At 34.0% G+C, this 20,687-nt stretch overlaps 1 protein-coding gene across 13 annotated transcripts in view; it reads right to left on the bottom strand.

The window, feature by feature from the left end:
- Nucleotides 1-20,687, bottom strand: part of GPHN (gephyrin) — a 682,735-nt gene that overhangs the window by 198,643 nt on the left and 463,405 nt on the right. For all 13 annotated transcript variants that reach the window (XM_054448596.2, XM_063651689.1, XM_063651690.1 and 10 more), the window contains one exon: nt 19,130-19,264. In XM_054448596.2, the coding sequence (XP_054304571.1) occupies nt 19,130-19,264 (135 nt within the window). The remainder of the gene's footprint in view (nt 1-19,129; nt 19,265-20,687) is intronic.

Raw genomic sequence — 20,687 nt, 5'->3', positions numbered from 1 at the left:
GATGACAAATCTAGGAACAAAATCAACAGTCCCTAATTTCTAGTTTAAAGTAGCATTCCCTTAGCAGGCCTGAAAATATATGGGATGGAAAAAAATCGATGCTTACAACAGAATGTGTGTGTATATGTAACTATGTCTGTCTGTCTCTCTCCATCTGTGGAAGAAATTTTACGTTACTATATATATGGAAGACATTTTTCCTGTACCATTTCAGTTCCAAATGCAAGTATAGAAACTTAAAGAATGAATTATAAGAAGAAAAAAAGACAGTTACCACTAAACTCTGAATGTAAAAAATAGATTATAAGACTGATTTATATAGAGACTTTGGGAGCAAACAGCTCACCAATGCTTGATTTCAAATTTCTATAAACAAGCCTGTCTTTGAAACCATCATAAGAGGAAACCCTTAGAAAGCCAAGGTGTTTTTCAAAGCCAGAAATGGCTACAATTCAAGTTTCATGTGATTTTTTTGCAGCTTCTGAAACAGGTAACAATAATACCTAATACTGAAAAACTTAGAATTTGAAAAGGATGTCTATATAAACTAGAATTTGAGAAATAGAGAAAAGTGAAATCAGTAGATTTAAAATGTAATGTCCTTACTTATTTTAGTCCTCCATTAATCATCAGTTATAGTGGGGTAGTATACATAAAAGAAATTCACAGCTAATCCAAATGCTTGATTATTATTATTATTTTTTTGAGATGGAGTCTGGCTCTGTTGTCCAGGCTGGAGTGCAGTGGCATGATCTCGGCTCACCGCAACCTCTGCCTCCTGGGTTCAAGCAATTCTCTGGCCTCAGCCTCCTGAGTAGCTGAGATTACAGGTGCATACCACTGTGCCTGGCTAGTTTTTATATTTTTAGTAGAGACAGGGTTTCACCATGTTGGCCAGGCTGGTCTTGAACTCCTGACCTTATGTGATCTGCCTGCCTCGGCCTCCCAAAAGTGCCAGGATTACAGGCGTGAGCCACCGTGCCCAGCCAAATGCTTGATTATTATATTTTAGATAATAATTTAAAAGAAATCACAAAAGATTAGCATTCAGATAAGATGAATGACTTTACTCTTCTTAATAATAAGAGCTTTACATCATTAGCTATTTTTATCCATACTTTTCTAAAGGCAAAACACTATCAGTAGCTAAGAGAGGTTAAACTGTAAATGTTTATATTGTACTATCACGGCATTATAAACAAAGTCTGAGAATTGAATGTAAATAATTGTGAGGATTATGGAGTAAAGTGAGATTATTAGTTTACTTACATATATTGATAATCAAAATTTAGTAGCAAAACAAAAAATGTCATCATTAATCATGAAGAAATCTTTTGACAAGTATTTTACCAAGATTTTAAAAGATATTATCCATGGGATCCAAAACACTTCAATCTTCTATTCAGTCTCTCAACTAGAATATATTTAACAAAGTATTCCTTAGAAATATTCTGAAAATGTTGCACTGTATTACCTCTTTTGCAACATTCTGGGAATCTTTCCTCAGGGATTAATTACTGGGGAAACTATCCTCGGTGATTAATTACCAGGATTTGGCCTGTAGTAAAATGACTTTGACATTTGTATTTACTTTTTTCCCAAGAATTTGGATTCTAGTAATATTATGCAACAAAAGAAATTGCCTGGATCCTAAACTAATATGTGGTGTTGATTCCCTTTGATTTAGCTCAGTTTTCCAAAACTGAGCTCACTGTAAAACGATTTCTACCATTAACAAGGTAGAAAACTATCTAGCCCCACCCTCACTTCTCTTGCCAAAAATAAGTAATTGTAAATGTAGTATTTTAATTAAACCAAACATATATTTCATAGTTTAAAAATCAACTTGATATTAATTTTTAAAATACAATACAAAACTTCAAAAGAAATTTCAGGCTTATGATAACTGCATTAAGGTAGACTCACATATCACTGGGTATATACATTCATATTTTTCTTTAGTTACAAAATGTTTAGTGAAAACATTTTAGAAAATATTGTGTATTTTGTGTGTTTCTTTTACTGATAAGGGATCTTTTACTGATAAGGGAACCAAGGTCTGGAGAAGTTCAGTGGCTTTCTGAATGCATCAATAAATAATATGAAAGTACAGCTGATATTACCTTCTGACTCTCAGGTTGTTTAATTAAATTTAGTCTTTTACCTATGGAATAACGAATGTAGACCTTCTCCCCTTCTCTCCATAATACATTTTGTATCAGTTTAAAATAAAGTTACATAGATTAAACCAACATTTCTTTGTTTGTTTGTGCTAAGGAGTTGGCCATTTTATTTTTAGATCTAGTTTACCTTCAGAACTATTCTGAGACTAATATTTTTAACCTTATTATACCATATCATGGCTTTTTAAAAAAATTATGATTATCAATGAAAAGAAATAAAACTTTTTTCTTAGAAATTATTTTCCAACCAGTATCACTCAGTATATATTGGGGCAACTATGGATCGTTTCTGGTAGCTATGGTTTGGAGAAAGAGATTTTTTTAAAAAGTTTTGCTTAAGAGCTCAACATTTAAACAAATTCCTATAAATAACAAAGTACTTTTGGAATTAAACTAATATTTCACTTCACTATAATATTATATTATTCAGCCCTTTCAATAAAGCTGGTGCCTCATCATAGAACATTTTGTTTAATTTGTGATTTATTAAGATAAGTATAAAGGAAGGAAGAAAGAAATGAAAGAGAGGTGATTAATATACGAATGTGTCAAGGAAAAATAATCACTAATGTGTTTCTGGAGGAAAGGAAATACAATTATAAAACTAAACTAATAAAAGGATAAAAAAGGTCAAGGAAAGTTGCAAAGAGTAAGAAGTGAGAAGTCAAAAATTAGAATCATGGTGGCAAGTTACAGATCCTCTAAACCCCTCTGCCATATTTTTATCCTTGGGAAATCTTTTTTTTGAGATGGAGTTTCACTCTTGTTGCCCAGGCTGGAATGTAATGGCGCGATCTCGGCTCACTGCAACCTCTGCCTCCCGGGTTAAAGTGATTCTCCTGCCTCAGCCTCCCAAGTAGCTGGGATTACAGGCATGCACCACACACCCAGCTAATTTATAGAGACGAGGTTTCTCCATGTTGGTCAGGCTGGTCTCAAACTCCCGACCTCAGATGATACTCCTGCCTCAGCCTCCCAAAGTGCTGAGATTACAGGTGTAAGCCACTGCACCCAGCGAGGAAATCATCTTTTTTAAAGGTTCTGATGTCTAATGATATATTAACATTTGCATTTATTTATTTATATTTTATTACCCATTTATAATTTTGATCTTAAAGTTCTATATAGTTTTGATTCCAAGACAGTATAATCTATACAAAATTAGACCTTTAAATCTAATCTATATAAAATTAGACCTTTATATAAATTATTTCCTGTTCATTAACCAGAGAATAATTAAACTGAAATTATTTTTTCCAAATTTCTTATCTGTCTAAAAAGAAATTATAAAACCCATCTTTAATAAAAGAGTTATTATGTGGGTTAAAATAAGTAACCTTTAGGCAGCACATTATATGTTCTTAATTTTTTTTATTATTTGTACATGAGACCAAAAAAAAAGTTTATCTTTGAACTTCCATTGAAATATGATATAATTTTCTATCCAGCAGGATTAAGAAGAGACTGGCTTAGCCTGGATGTAAAAATGCTGTGGTATACAGGCATACCTCGTTCTACTGTGCTTCATGGATAATTGCGTCTTTTACAAGTTCAAGGTTTGTCTGTGGCTACCCTGTGTTAAGCGAGTCTATCGTTACCAATTTTCCAACAGCAAGTGCTCACTTAATATTTCTAACTTTTTACTATGATTGTATCTGTTACGGTTGTCTATGATCAGCAATCTTTGATGCTACTTTTGCAATTGTTTTGAGGTACCACAAATCGTGCCCATGTAAGATAGTGAACTGAACTGATAAATGCTGTGTGTGCCCTGACTGCTACACAGACTGACCATTCTTTGTCTTTCTACCCCTCTGTGGGCTGGCCTCTCTATTCCTGAGACATAATAATATTGAAATTAGGCCAATTAATAAACCTACAGTGGCCTCTAAGTGTTCAAGTAGAAGGAATAGTTGCATGTCTACCACTTTAAATCAAAAGCTAGAAATGACTAAGCTTAGTGAGGAAGGCATGCTGAATGCTGACACAGCCAGAAAGCTAGGCTACTTGTGTCAAACAGCTGAGCTGTAAATGCAAAGGAAAAGTTCTGAAAGGAAATTTAAAGTGGTATGCCAGTGAACATACGAATGAGAAGAAAGTGAAACAGCCTTATTGAGAATATGGAGAAAGTCTGAGTGATCTGGATAGAAGACCAAACCAGTCACAACAGTCCTTAAAGCCAAAGCCAAATCCAGACCAAGGCTGTAACTTTCTTCAATTCTATGAAGGCTGAGTGAGGTGAGGAAACTGCAGAAGAAAAGTTGAAAACTAGCTGAGGTTGGCTCATGAGGTCTAAGGAAAGAAGATGTCTCTATAACATAAGAGCAATGTGAAGCAGCAAGTGCTGCTGTAGAAGCTGCAGCGAGTTACCCAGAAAATCTAGCTAAAATTCTTGATGAAGGCAGCTATACTAAATAACAGATTTTCAGTGTAGATAAAACAGCCTTATATAATGGAAGCAGATGTCATCTAGGACTTTCATTGCTAGAGAGGTGAAGTTAACACCTGGCTTTAAAGCTTCAAAGGACTGGCTGACTATCTTGGTAGGGAATAATGCAGCTGCTGACTTTAAGTGGAAGCCGATGATTATTGACCATTCTGGAAGTCCTATGGCCTTCAAGAATTATGCAAAATCTACCCTGCCTGTGCTCTACAAACGGAACAAGAAAGTCTAGATGACAGCACATCTTTTTGCAGCATGGTTTACGAAATATGTTAAATCCACTGCTTAGGCAAAAAGATTCCTTTCAAAATATAAGTATTCATTGACATTGTACCTAGTCATCCAAGAGCTCTGATTGGGATATACAAGGACATAATGTTTTCATGCCTGCTAATACAACATCCACTCTGCATCCTACAGATCAAGAAGTAATTTCAACATTCAAATGTTATTATTTAAAAAATAGATTTCGTAAGGCTATACAGTTGCCATACAGTAATTCCTATAATTGATCTGAGCAAAGTAAATTGAAAACCATCCAGAAATAATTCATTATTCTAGATGCTATTCAGAACATTTTTGGTTCATGGGAGCCCAGAATATCAACATTAATAGGAACTGGAAGAGGTTGATTCCAACCATATGGATGTTTAGGAGTTGAAGACTTCAGTGGAGGAGAAAGAACTGCAGATGTGGTAGAAATAGCAAAAGAACTACAATTAGAAGGGGAGCCTGAAGTTGTGACTGAATTACTGTGATACTCATGATAAAACTTTCACAGATGACAAGATTCATAAGATTGCTTCTTATGAATGAACAAAGAAAGGAGTTCCTTGAGATGAACCTACTCCTGGTAAAGATGCTGTGAACTTTGTTGGAATTACAACAAATGATTTTGCATAAATAAACTTGATTAAGCAGCAGCAGGGTTTGAGAGGATTGACTCCAATTTTGAAGGAAGTTCCACTGTAGAAAAAATGCATTCAAACAACATTGCATTCTACAGCAAAATCTTTTGTGAAAGGAAGGGACAATTATCTGGCAAACTTGTCTGATTTTAAGAAATTGCCACAGCCACACCAGCCTTCAGCAGCCACTACCCTGATCAGTCAGCAGCCATCAGCATTGAGGCAAGACCCTCTACCAGCAAAAAGATTATGACCTGCTGATGGCTCAGATGACTGTAATAACGGTTTAGGACTAATGTATTTTTAAATTAAGGTATACACAGTGTTTTTTTTTTAGACATAATCCTTTTCACACTTAATAGACTACAGGAGAGTATAAACATAATTTTTACATGTACTGGGATACCGAAAAATTTGTGTGACTCACTTTATTGCAATTTTTGCTTTATTGCAGTGGTCTGCAACTGAACCTACAGTATCTCCAAGGTATGCTTGTAAATATAGGTATAAACAACTCTAGCTGGCTTTATTAAGTTTGGCCACAAATCTGAAAAACAGGCCAAAGGACATCCGTGTAATTACCAGATCCTATCTAAAAAAATACACAAACAAAAACCAAACAGATATGTATATTTTCCTGGTTTTAAAAATAATGTATATTGTGAAATAATTTGCAATTCTATTCCTACACAGTTTTGTTTACTAATTTTTAAACTGTACATTGTAGTTTCAGCATTTTCTCATGTCATTAAATATTCTCAATGAGATGATTTTTAGGGTTATAGAATAACATATATGTGTGTACTATTAATACAAGTTATTTTCCATACACATTAAAATTATTTCTAATTTTTCACAAATATAACTAATGCTGTGATAAAAATTCCTGTACATAGTTTGAGATGGCATCTTTAATAATTTACTTTGGATACATTTCTAGAGACAAAATGATTGATTAAAACATAATTTTTTTTTTTTTTGAGACGGGGTCTCGCTCTGTCACCCAGGCTGGAGTGCAATGGCGCGATCTCGGCTCACCGCAACCTCCGCCTCCCAGGTTCAAGTGATTCTCCTGCCTCAGCCTCCCAAGTAGCTGGGATTACAGGCACCCGCCACAACACCCAGCTAATTTTTGTATTTTTAGTAGAGACAGGGTTTCACCAGGTTGGCCAGGCTGGTCTCAGACTCGTGACCTCAGGTGAGCCACCTGCCTCGGCCTCCCAAAGTGCTGGGATTACAGGAATGAGCCACCGCGCCTGGCCAACACATAACATTTTAAGGTCCTGCCTCTCTCTCTATATATGTGTGCTATACAGCACACACATTTCTGTATATGCCTTTTTGTTTTGTTTTGTTTTTTGATACAGAGTCTTGTTCTGTTGCCCAGGCTGGAGGGCAATGGCGAGATCTTGGCTCACTGCAAGCTCCGCCTCCCGGGTTCACGCCATTCTCCTGCCTCAGCCTCCCGAGTAGCTGGGACTACAGGCGCCCACCACCATGCCCAGCTAATTTTTTGTATTTTTAGTAGAGACGGGGTTTCACTGTGTTAGGATGGTCTTGATCTCCTGGCCTCGTGATCCATCCGCCTCGGCCTCCCAAAGTGCTGGGATTACAGGCATGAGCCACCGTGCCCGGCCTCTATATACTTTTTAAGTAAAGAACACATGTATACAGCACATGTGTATGAAAGGTTATACGAATTTATTGCTTGAAAGGTTATATTCCTATTAGTGTGAAAAGAAATACTCATGTCATTGATCATTATAGTGTTGATGATTATAGTTTTTAAATAGTTATCAATTTGATTGCAAAATTTGTGTTGTTTTAAATTTTTAGTAGATCTCTAATGAGAGTGTACTCCCCCCCACATATTTCTGTGCTGCATATATTTATTTTATTAAATGGCTATGCTTACCTTTTACTCATCCTTTTTTTTTTCCTACTGGATTAGAAGAGCTCTTTGAGGTTGTCAACCCTGTATATGGTAGATTTCTTGTAAATATTTTATTTTCACATATTACCACTATAAGCTCCTTAAGAACAGGGTTAAAATGTCTATTCATTGCTGTATCCCCAATAGCTAATACGGTATTTGACATATAATATGCATTTAAAAATATTCACTGAAATATTCAATGAATTTCTGAATTACTCTGTGTTTTCTCTTTAACAAAAGTAGAATGAGTAGGGAGATAATCCTGAAATTTTGGGCCAGAAAATACCTAATTTTAGAATATGTATCATTGTAAGATATGAAGATCCAGAGGATAGTTTACTATGGGATGTACTCTATATTAAAGTCAGAATGGGATATTAAATAGATCTAAATCATGCTTATATCTAATAAATTCTGTTGCTGAAATAATGATGGGACCACTTATATTTGTTGGGCTGTTTTATGCAAAATATGTCCCAAACAATTAAAAACAGTTGAAATGAATCAAAGCTATTTAATTATACTGAATGCTAGTATTCTTAATTTCACAATTTCTTGTATTTCAACAGTTCACTTCCCTATCTTCTTATAACTTGAACAAAACTAGAGTGGATATCGAGAGAAATCAATATTTCATTTAACAGAGACAAGCTTTACCTAAATGTAAAAGATCTTAAGTGAAGTTAGAACATTTTCTGTTAATAATCTCTGTCTCTAGTACTTTATGTACTAGAGTATGTTCTAGTACTTTATGTGCTAGAACAGAATGCAAAAGATAAACAAATGTAAATTATTCTGTATTAATTGGAGATTAACAAAATATCAGAGAGAAGGGCTTAAAAATATTTTTTAGTTGATATTGGAACTATTTCAAAAGAAAAGAATTATAAGCCTACAAGGGACTTTAGAGGTTATTTAATATCTTGATGTTACAAATAACAGGAACTGAGGTCAACTAGTCCTCATAGTTTTATTTACTTATTATTTTTTGAGACAGAGCCTTGCTTTGTCACCCAGGCTGGGAGTGCAGTGGTATCATCACAGCTCACTGCAGCCTTAACTGCCCGGGTTCAAGTGATTCTCCTGAGTAGCTGGCACTATAGGCACTTACCACCATGCCCAGCAAATTAATTTTTTTTTTTTTTTTTGGTAGAGAGAGGGTCTCACTATGTTGCCCAGGCTGGTCCTGAACTCCTGGGCTTAAGTGATCCTCCCTCCTTGGCCTCCCAAAGTGCTGGGATTATAGACATGAGCCACTGTGCCCAGCCCTCATAAAGTTATAATATGGCAGACTAGGGCTGGTACTCAATATGTTGTGCCTCACAGTATAATACTTTTACACACTCAAGCTTGTTAGCTTTTCAAACGACTTTGGGTTTATAGTTTTTAAATGTCTGCCAGTAAATCAGTCAAATGCAAATGCTAAAAACTGCTTCTTCCAATATATCATTAAACTCATGAAGACACAAAAATAATCTATTCCTGCTATCAATGTAAAATATAGAAATCTTAGACCTAAAAGTTCTGCATATACTTTCAATAAAAGTAGAAATAACAGAAGTTACTGAGTTTGATTAAGAGATGACTCCAAAACCTTTAACTTCTGAAAGATTATCTACAGCATTGTTTTTAAAACTAGAAAATAAGACACAACAAAAATATCCAAAATACGGGTTGGTGAAAAAACTATGTCACATCTATCAATTAGAATATCAAACAATCCAAGTAATATTGTAGAAGATAATTTACAACATGTAAAGAAGTTCATGACATAGAAAGATGCTCATATTACTAAGTAAGCAAGATAGATTAAAAGCTATAGACAATTTAATAATAATGGCTACTGTTTAATGAGTACTTATATTTCAATCATTGTGCTGACTTATATACATTTTTAACTTAAATTCTTAAGACAACCCTATGAAGCAAATAGTATCATGATTTTTCATTTTACAGATGAGATACTTAAGGTTACAGAGGTGAAGTAACTTTTTGAAAGCCACACATCTAGTAAGTGATTCATCATCAGGCCTGTCAGACTCCAGAAACTGAGCTCTTAATCACTGCCTTCTTGTTATGATAAGAATTTAAATGCATAGAAAAACATAAGAGAATGATATATAGCAAAATTTTAACAGTGGTTATTTATGAAGGGTATTTTATAAGAACTTTCTTATGTGAGTTTTAAAAATTTTTTCCAAATGAGTATGTACATTTTTTTAAACAAAAAAGAAACTATACCGAAACTATACCACTTACAGTCTGTCTTAGCTATAAAATGTTAATTCTACAGCTAGCAATTTTTGGTTTGCTATATCTTCTCAGATATCAAATTTCATTTGCAAGTTTAGACTTCAGAGTGGCAATTATACATTTCATAGTTGTTACATTTAGCTTCAGTAATAAACATAGCTCTGTGACCATTAAATAATTAGAAATAGATGGGGAAGTTTCATTTTCAATTATCATTATAATGATAATTATAATGAAAAACAAAGGGGACACTTGCATGAATGAAAAAAGAAAAATCGAGGTAAAATCCTACATACCCAGTAGAACATCAGAGGAAAACTATTGAAAATAAGTTATAGACCAAAAATAGTTAAAATTCTTTATTGTGTAATTTTAGTTTCATCAAAATATTAAATTCTTTCCCATACTAGGTAATGCCTTTCTCATTAGAAAAGGGTGTAAGGGAATCATCTTGTATTTGAAGTCTCAAAATTCTGCTTCACTAACAAATGAGAATAAATCCCCAAACAAACATGTTATAAAGGAGGAGAAATTAGATAACAGTGAATTAGGGCAGAAATCAGTTACTCAAATGTCCATAGGAGTCAGGCATTAATGTAAGTGAGTAAAATAGTCTGGAGGGTCTAAAGAATATTAGCTGAGTATTGATATAGAGTATTATATCAGTGGTGGGCCAGCAATGTTGATCTGACTTTTTAGAAAATACTGAAAATTTGCATTTTTATTTGAATTTCCCACATTTTAAATGTTGCAAACTGATTTCAAAAATGAGCTATCCCCAATTATATACTCAATAGAATTATCTGCCAACAACCAGGTTATTTCTTTTTTTCTTTTTTGTTTTTTGACACAGAGTCTTGCTCTGTCGCCAGTCTAGACAGCAGTGGCGTGATCTCGGCTCACTGCAACCTCCACCTCTCGGGTTCAAGCGATTCTCCTGCCTCAGCCCCCCTAGTAGCTGGGATTACAGGCGCCCACCACCACGCCCAGTTAACTTTTTGTATTTTTAGTAGAGACAGGGTTTCACCATGTTGACCAAGCTGGTCTTAAATCTTGACATCAGATGATCCGCCCGCCTTGGCCTTCCAAAGTGCTGGAATTACAGGTGTGAGCCACCGCGTCTGGCCTATTTCTTAAAAGAGGGCTTTGTATGTTATCTATTAGTAGACAGAATATCCTGGGGAAAATTAGTTGTTATCCAAGTGCAGAAGTAATACCACATTGATAATGAATGGAGTTAGCTGGGAATTATAACTTCTGGTCTTATATCTTCAAAAATTTAATGAAGTCTCTCACTGGAATCAGAGAGGTGTAGGTGTTCCCTGCCCTAGGATTAACCTGGATCACAGAGGATGGGTAAACTATTTATAATGCTTAACCATGGTACCAGTAGTCATTTACATAAAGCATCAGATCTTTTAGACTGAGTATACCATTGTAATACTGCTTCTATGGAAAACATATATATATACATAAAGGATTCAATAGCCATCATTTTCATCCAGAATATTTTCAAGAAACATAAGCCAGTTTGCTCATTTGATTTTATCAATGGTTCTTTCAGTTGATCCACAAACCAATGAGGGTCCTGGAGACCCTTTCAGGGCTTGACAAACTCAAAATTATTTTAGTAATAGTACTGAGACATTATTTGCCTTTTTTGCTACATTGACATTTGCACTGATGGCACAAAATCAATGGTGGATTGACATCCTAGTATAAATTAAGGCAGTAGATCCAAGTAGTATGAACAATCACTGTTCTACTCACTGCCATCTTCTGTTTTTCTTTTTAAAAAAGCTAGTTTGAAATACTGTCCTCAATGACATAGTAAATTTAATATTTACTATATCCTCAATGTAATATTTACATTTACATGATTAATTACAATATTATATGACAATATTAATACATATTAAATTTACTATTTACTATTAAATTAAATTTAATTAATTAAAACTTGGCCCTTGAATGTGACAAAATGGGAAAATTAAATTCATTAAAACTTGAGCCTTGAATGTGACAAAATGGGAAGTATGAACAAAATACTTCTGCATATCAAAGGATGGTGGTTGTCTCAAGGAAAATCACTTATTTATGCAATTGTTTGAGTTGTAAGCTGAATAGCTAGTTTTTAATACAGAATACCATTTTTACTTGAAAGAATGAAATAACAAATTATTATTATTCAGACTTAGATGTTTGGTATACATTTTCTCAAAAATAAACAAAGCCTGTCAATTTAAGAAAAAACTATTTGTTGCTTTTTTGCCAGTAATACTATTTCTAGCTTTTTTCTTTTTCTTTCTTTTTTTTTTTTTTTGAGACAGACCCTTGCTCTGTTGCCCAGGCTGGAGTGCAATGGTGCAATCTCGGCTCACTGCAGCCTCCACCTCTCGGGTTCAAGTGATTCTCCTGCCTCAGCCTCCCAAGTAGCTGGGACTACAGGCATGTACCACCACACCTGACTAATTTTTGTGTTTTCAGTATAGACGGGGTTTTACCATGTTGGCCAGGCTGGTCTCGAACTCCTGACCTCAAGTGACCCGCCTGCCTCAGCCTCTTAAAGTGCTACGATTACTGATGTGAGCCACCACGCCCGGCCCAATTTCTAGCTTCAATGCATAAATTAGAACTTAGAAAATGTCTATGTGCCACTATGAGCTTAAGAGCTTCCAGTACATCCCAGACTTTTTAGATGAGCTTGGTGATTATATTAATGAAGGTGAGTTTTTGATATAATATAATAAAATATGTCAACTTTTGGAAGAATTTATATTTTCCAAATGACCAATATATGTGTTCCAAAATCATGCCTGGGTAAAAGATCCATTCGAAGTGCAAGACAGACCAATGGATTTTAAGGTATGAGTATGGAATGGTCCTAGCCAGGGTTTTAGATTCAACATTTCAACTAACCTTTACTAAACTAACAATTGTAAATTTTTGGTATTATATCAAAGAACATCCACAATTATAAAAAAATGTGAACAATACAGTCCTTCCTTTTCTAACTATATATCTGTATGAGGCTCAATTTGTTTATTCTTCAACCAAAACAACATATTACAACAGACTTAATACAGAAGCAAATGTGAGAATCCAGCTATTTTCTATTAAGCGAGATATTAACATATATTTGAAAAAATGTAAAACAATGCCATTATTTTCAGATTTTCTTTGGTTTTGGAAAATATACTTATTTTTTCATAAAATATGTTGTTCATGTTAACATGTAAAGGCTTTACTATTTTTATTTCTAGATAGACAGAGTTTCGCTCTCGTTGCCCAGGCTGGAGTGTAATGGCGTGATCTCGGCTCACGGCAATCTCCGCCTCCCGCGTTCAAGCAAATCTCCTGCCTCAGCCTCCCGAGTACCTGGGATTACAAGCATGTGCCAACGCACCAGGCTAATTCTGTATTTTTAGTAGAGAGAGGGTTTTTTCACATTGGTCAGGCTGGTCTTGAACCCCCTACCTCAGATGATCCACCCGCCTCGGCCTCCCAAACTGCTGGGATTACAGCCACCATGCCTGGCCCTCAGTTTTAATTCCTAGTACAACAAATATTGTTAGATATAACCCACATAAACAGAAGTAATTTGGGGTCCTTAATAATTGTTAAAAGCATGAAGGGGTCTGGAGACCAGTATGTTTGAGAACTGCTGGATCTAACCAATAATGCAGAGAATATTATTGCTCAACACCCCCCAGATGAGGTAAACTTTCACAAAAGAAAACATATTTTTGTTCAGAGAATGTATTTTTGATCTCACTAATACACTGGTTTCCAACCTTTTTGTTGTGTGTTGACGGTATGTGTAGAATCTATTTCTATAATGTCATTAACAGCTGAACATATTGTCATACCAATGTTGATATAATTTCAGCAAAAGCAAAGAAACTTGATGTCTAGTATAGTCTTATTGATTTTGGTTAGGCTCTTAAAAATAGGAGAAAAATAATTTGCCGTCACCAGTTAGTGACTTGATTTAGGCTGGAAGTATGGCCATTTTATGAGCTTCTCCAGAGACTTGGGAACCCAGGTTTAGCCAATGACCTAGCCATATCATATAATTACCCTGGTGTTCACAAAGGAAAATAGTGACAATATGCAATACTTTGTAAAAACTAACACTACTAGGAAAACATCCCAGAGAAAATATTATGCTGATATAGAATCAGCAGTGTCATTTTTATAGGTAAAGGAACTCACACTGCCTTTCAGACTCACACATTAAAAACCCTGAGTTAAGAATATAACTTAACCAGAGCAATCTAAATTCTTTTGCTCAAAGGACAATAAGAGAAACCTACAAAGAAGTAATAATTACATATTTTGTTTGAATATAGTATTAGACATTAGTGGATTAAAGGCATATACCCCTCATATAAAGATATTTCAATAAATCTACATTTTAATTGTTGTATAAACTTTAGTTCAGTTAGATATTGATTAAAAAAAACACAACTTGCTGGTTATTCTAAGCACAAAATTCTTTGCTAACTTTTAAGGTACAGGAAAATATGTAACTACAGACTATACTTACTCAAAATCAAACTTCAGATGTTTAGGGAATAAAAGGATAATAAAATTAGTGTTTAAAAATATTCTTCATTTTAATAACATCTAAAATGAATGGTAAATTGAAAGTTTGAAACATTTTTATTTTTTGCTCTAATCATTATTTTCTACCTTAAGCTTCTTGATTTCTTTTCTTTTCTTTCTTTCTTTTTTTTTTTTCCTCTGGAGACAGAGTTTTGTTCTGTTGCCCAGGCAGGACTGCAGTGGCTTGATCTCATTTCACTGCAACCTCCACCTCCCAGGTTCAAGCAATTCTCGCACCTCAGCCTCCCAAGAAGCTGGGATTACAGGCATGCGCCACCACACCTGGCTAATTTTTTGTATTTTTAGTAGAGATGGGGTTTTGCCATGATGGCCAGGCAGGTCTCGAACTCCTGTCCTCAAGCAATCCACTGGCCTTAGCCTCCCAAAGTGCTGGGATTACAGGCGTGAGCCACTGTGCCTGGCCTTGATTTTATTTCTAAATAGAGATGCTGCTGTCCTTCATAATTGAAAATCAGTACTCATCTAAGCTATGAATCATGCTCACTTTAAAAGTGAATTTATCAATTACAGAATTATTCTTCCAGCAAATCGTTTTTAGAAGACTATCATTATTTTAGAACTTGAGTCTAGATATTGTCTATACTTCTTTAAATAGAATTTATGTACTATTTGACTTAGGCACTATTTTACTCAGGACAATGAAAGTCAAATATCCTAACTTTGTTCTTGAAAGACACTTCACTGTCATAAAGCAAGAGGAGTGAAAATCATTCCTCATTTCAGTCAGATTTCATTAAAAGAAAATATATGATATAAAAGAGAAATGACTTTTCCCTATATACAATATCATTTCAGCAAACAAATTTGCTGGAGAAAATGTAATCTACGAAGAATTGTTTAGAAAAGATAATACACGGTTATCTTCATTAGGTTGTAATGAGGGTACCAAAAAAAGAAAAAGAAATCAAGACCTGGTATATTTTTATAGATTTTGTTCTCACTATAGCTGGAGAATCTTAAATGATCAATGCATAATTTAGGATGTTATATTGCAATATAGATATATTGCAATATTTATTATAATATTATACTATTATAGTTGTTGACCTAAATAAATGGATTAACACATGCAGATGGACAGGAAGTATTTCAGCTTACATATGGCCCAATGATAAAAAGCTACAGAGGGAAAGGTTGGAACTGTTAGTTTTGAATCATAACTTGGTTATTCAACCCTTTGTGTTTTCATAAAGACTTGGTTAAGTGCTTCTGATAGCTATTTCCATAATATTATGTATTCTTGATAATCAATTCTAACATTTATTATACTTTATTTTAATTTTTAGTTGTCTGATCTATTTGTAGAAGTTCGAACATTGTCTCCTTGTTCACTGTTGCTATTCTACTACCAGGCAAAGACTTATTTAATGAGTTAATAAACACTGTTGTAGAGATAAGGATGGTCAGTCAAATAATAGACACAAAACTCAGTAAAGTTAAGTAACTTGCTTAATTTACTGTGGTTATGAGGTAGAGAAAAAAGCACTTCCATCCAGATCTTCTATTATCAAGTCAAGTGCTCTTTCTAGTACCGATCATTCAAAACTATATTGTATTTCCGATGTAGACAAAATACGTTTGCACATACATTTCTGTGCATGAAAATCTGTGCATGCCGAATTTGAAATGTAGAAAGGATTTCTATGGGATTTGGCTAACACTAATATGTACTAAGTTATAAATATCATAACCAAGATGCAGTAAAAATAAGAATTTCAAGCTCAAATTGTATTTCCAATTTTGTGCTGGATATCACTCCTTGGTTGTCTCACATATGCCTCAGGTTAAACACATTCCCAATCAAGATGCATCACACTCTTTTCTTTTACCCTCAAGACTTGGTACTTCTCTTTTATTCCTTAGTATAGTTAATAACATTATCGTCTAGCCAGTATCTCAAATTTAAAACCCCGAAATTGCTTTTGGACTTCTCGGCCCCAAATTTTTATGCTAAAAAATTAAAATAAAGAATTCACCTAAAACAGAGCTCAGTGCTAAAATCTATGGTCTTGATATTTGACTCAGTGGGGAAAGGCAAAAAGATTCATTATTTTAAATAAAAAAGAACAGATATTTGAAATTGGCTGTTGACATCAGTGAATTAGACTATTCACATACTAATGAAGTTTTAGTGTAAGAGTTCTTGATTGGTGACACCTGCCTTTAAAGTGGTCATTATTGATCAATATAATTCCTAAAACCTCCACACAGCACAAAAGCTCACATTTGGCTTTCATTTATTCTTCATGCCCCTGGTGAAATGTTAGGTCTTCTCTACTCACCCTATCTAAATGAAGTTCCCCTGATATTATTTTCTACCATCATAACATTTTCATTTCTTCTTAGCATGTATTGTATTTCAATGATAATTATTAAATTAATATGAAATTATAATTATTAAAGTTATTACCTACCTGTTTATTTTACATGTTGAGCATCCCTATCTGAAAATCTGAAATCTGAGACTTTTTGAGCACAAAGGAAATGCTCACTGGATTATTTTGGATTTCTGATTAGGGATGTTCAACTGGTTTAAGTATCTGCAAATATTCCAAAATCTGAAAAAATCTGAAATCTGAAACACTTCTGGTCCCAAGCATTTGGATTAGGGATACTCAACCTGTAATATATGACTAAATTGTAAACTCCATGAAGACAAGGAGTGTATTTGTCACTGATATTAAAGCACTTATAAGAGCACCTAGTTTAGATTCTCTTAAGCAGTCTTATGATTTATGAGACCTTTCTTACTAGAAAGATAAATTTCACTTCCTTCTGTTCTTTAATTTATTTTGTAAACATTATTTCCAGATGCCTAATTGGAATAGATTAACTCCTTTTAAAATATCAATATTCAAACTAGTTTCTTTTATTATATTAATATTCTAATTCAGCATTTAAAGTGTATATTAAAAATTACACCAGAGTGATAATTTTATCTTTGAGGTATACATTCTAGTGCTGATCAAAATTATTCAAAAGAAATATAATCTTATTCCTAGACAAAGATATAATGCTTTTATGAATTCACTGTCAATTTGAACATCTAAGTGTTAACTAAGGAAAAAATATCAAGACAAGCCACTTGCTATCCTAAAGTTCTGCAATAAGCAAATTAATTTAACGAATATTAACATTATTATTTTTCAGAATTTTACTTTGGTGAATTTGGAAGTAACAAGTGATTTTTCAAATTTTATTTAATATCTCTTTGTAACTAAAATATAATTACAAAGTTATAAAAATACTCAAGAACTACTATGTATAATTAAATTTAGCATAAAATATTTTCAAAAAATATTTATGATTTCAGCATATTATTAAGGAAAAGAGACTATGCCTTGAATAGTTCTGAATTCCCAACTTTTAGGTCTTAATATTCAGTGAACAAAACATCTTATAGTGAACTTAACTTTTAGTTTTAAATATTTTCCAGACTTTACAAGTGAGTTTAGCTGGTACAACTGGATTTTAATGCAGTCAAACTGTAAGTTACTTTGTTTTTATAATATAAAAGACATAGATGAGATTCTTCCATCTAATTCAGGTTTTAAGAATTCCTTGCTTTTATTCATTTGAAAATGTAGCTTACTGGCACCCAAATGGCATTGGCATATATTTAATGTCTACAATGTTCTTATAGTTTATCTTTATTGAAGATTTAGGACCTCAGTTTTTTAAATGATAAAATTAATATCAGTTTTTTGACACATATCTAAAAATAATGATATACAACGGTAACACTGGAAACATTGCTGAGAAGATTGTAACATGTAATGTAAAACAAACTGCACTATTCACATCAGAAACTGAGATCCCTTCTAGTCAAATTAAATTATAACATTCACAAAACTGATAGAAAAGATGGAATTGAGGAAGACAGCTATACAGGTCCTTAAATTTGATGACAGAGAAAAAACTATAATTTGAAAAATTAACTGTCAGAATCCTAAAACAAATTTAGTGTCTAACATCATGTCTTATTAAATAATAAGGAATGTTACTGTTAATCTTTTGATACCAATATTGCATCCATGACATAGATAACTTGAAAGCACAAATGACTAACTTAATCGGGAAAGGAGCATTCCAGGAGAAAGTAGTCACAGCAGTAATAATGTCTGCTAGTTAATTTATCATGTATACAAAGATGTGAGCAGCATGTAAGTGTCTCATCCTTTCCTCACCCTATACAATTCAGTGACAGATTATAAAAAAAAAAGACTAAGAAACTTCTTCCCTCTCCCAAAGGTTGGCATTAAAACTTTCTTTCTAATAAATTTAGATTTGTTTGCAAATGTTAGGCAGCAACATTCCAAGATGAATGTTTGAAAAAATTTGGAATGATACTAGAGCAGGGAGCTACCCCAGCCTGGACAAGTTTAAAGAAATCCCTTTGGTGACATAATTTTGTTAATCTTGCTGTTTACTGGCCAAAAGTACATTGCATCCTCAGCATAAACAAATAACTTTACATCTATAATGTTAAATATACTAAAAAATAACAAATCTACAACAAAGAAACAGGAGCTACAGAAAGTAATACCCTTAGCTATGATGTAGGAGTAAGACATCTTGAATGAAATCTGTATTGTCCTACTATTGGCCTAATATGACAATTTGTGACACAATGGGTGGGAACTATCTTACACTTTATTAATTTTTCATAGTGTAATCTTGCATGCAATCCAACCTTGACAAGCAGAAGGAAATATTGGTTAGTTTTCCCAGATTACTATAGAAGAGCAGGTGTAAGATGCGAAGGAACTGTACTTACTTTTGGTGTTGGGCAGGAAGCCGTAGAGAGGCGAGATGTAGCCTGAGCACGAGGCGATTCTGAAGGAGTAGTGCTGAGGGAGGCTGTGTCTCGTGGGAGCACCTGAACACCACGAGAAATGATGGAGTCTGGAATCTGAACAAGGGGAACAACTATGGTTTAATATTCTGAAAATGTCAGTAACATGTAGAATCAAGACCCCCTTTGTTTTAGCATTCTTTGCTGCTCAGCTCTGACATATTTGGTGTCACTTACTGTTAGGTATAAATGCATCCAACAACTTGAGATAGAATAGAAACTTTCGGATTTAAAGTATTTTCCCTGGCAAGTACCATTTCATAAAACTTTTTAATATGAGAGGCAGTATAGTATTGTGGTTAGGAATAAAGGATTGGTCATTCATATACTTGCTATGCCATTTAATAGTTTGAAATCTTGAGCAAGCTATTTAATTCCTAGATATTTTACATTTCATTTTCAGATCAGTCTCCAACCATTTTCACCCTCTCTTCTCTAAGCTGACCTGTATGGACACCATCAACAAATTATTTTCTGTCCTGGCTTCCAGTTGGGTTTAGCCAGTGGAAGGCACTGGCAGAAGACTGAGTTGGGATAGGGTAAAGTCTGGCATTTATTCTCCCAGCTCCCTCTCTACCAGGTCATCAACAAAGGTTGGCTGTGTCACTCAACTCAAGATCATAGCTCGTGTCAGACTGCCCTTCTGGCTTACAGCTCCTTCTCTAGATTCTAATAGCACTCCTTCCCTTTGCCCCATTAGGTAGAAGCATTAATGGTTCCCACTGTTACTAGTCCCAGGCATTCCATGATGTCTTGTGGTTTTCCCTAAATTCTGTCCAAACCGTTGTACATCCTATAGGTTCTTATTGAACTCTCCTCAATTACCTATTTAAGCATGCTATCTGACTTCTGCTAGGATCCTGATGGATATACCTTTTGAATTGCTACTTCCTTTATCTGAAAATTGAGGATAACAATAGAATCTGCTTCACTGGAATACTGCAAGGGTTAAGTAAAATAATGTGTGTAGATTATTTAGCACTTTCAAGTGGTAAATATTTAATAAGTGTTGGTTATTATTACTGTTATTATACCTATCAACATAGTAAACACTGATGTAATTAACATTATTCTAAAAATACACAAACATAAAGACTAATACTGTAGATTATTTTTAACATTATTAATATATGTTGATTATAAATTTATTACTTTAGGCCTTGCATAATTTAGTTCATGTTCTGGGCTACCAGTAACGGGCATATGTCTTCTAAGAATGGGAACATGAGGACTTTCAAATTTTGTGCACAAGACTTGAAACATATGATAAAAAGACAAGCAATTAACATTTAATCAACAAATATCACTTACTACGTGAAAAGAAGAGAGAAACAGCCAGACTTCGTGACTACAAGGTATTCCTAATATTGTGCATAATTTCTGCCTCACAAAACTGATGCTATTTCTATAGAAGCTCCTTTATTTAGTTTCTATACCAACATCCTTAATTCCAAAGATATTGCTACCATTTCAGTGTTTG

This window comes from Pongo pygmaeus, chromosome 15, assembly GCF_028885625.2.
Source record: "Pongo pygmaeus isolate AG05252 chromosome 15, NHGRI_mPonPyg2-v2.0_pri, whole genome shotgun sequence".
Classification (NCBI taxonomy): domain Eukaryota; kingdom Metazoa; phylum Chordata; class Mammalia; order Primates; family Hominidae; genus Pongo; species Pongo pygmaeus.
The sequence above is the reverse complement of the archived record's forward strand: the minus strand, read 5'-3'. Positions and strand labels throughout refer to the sequence as shown.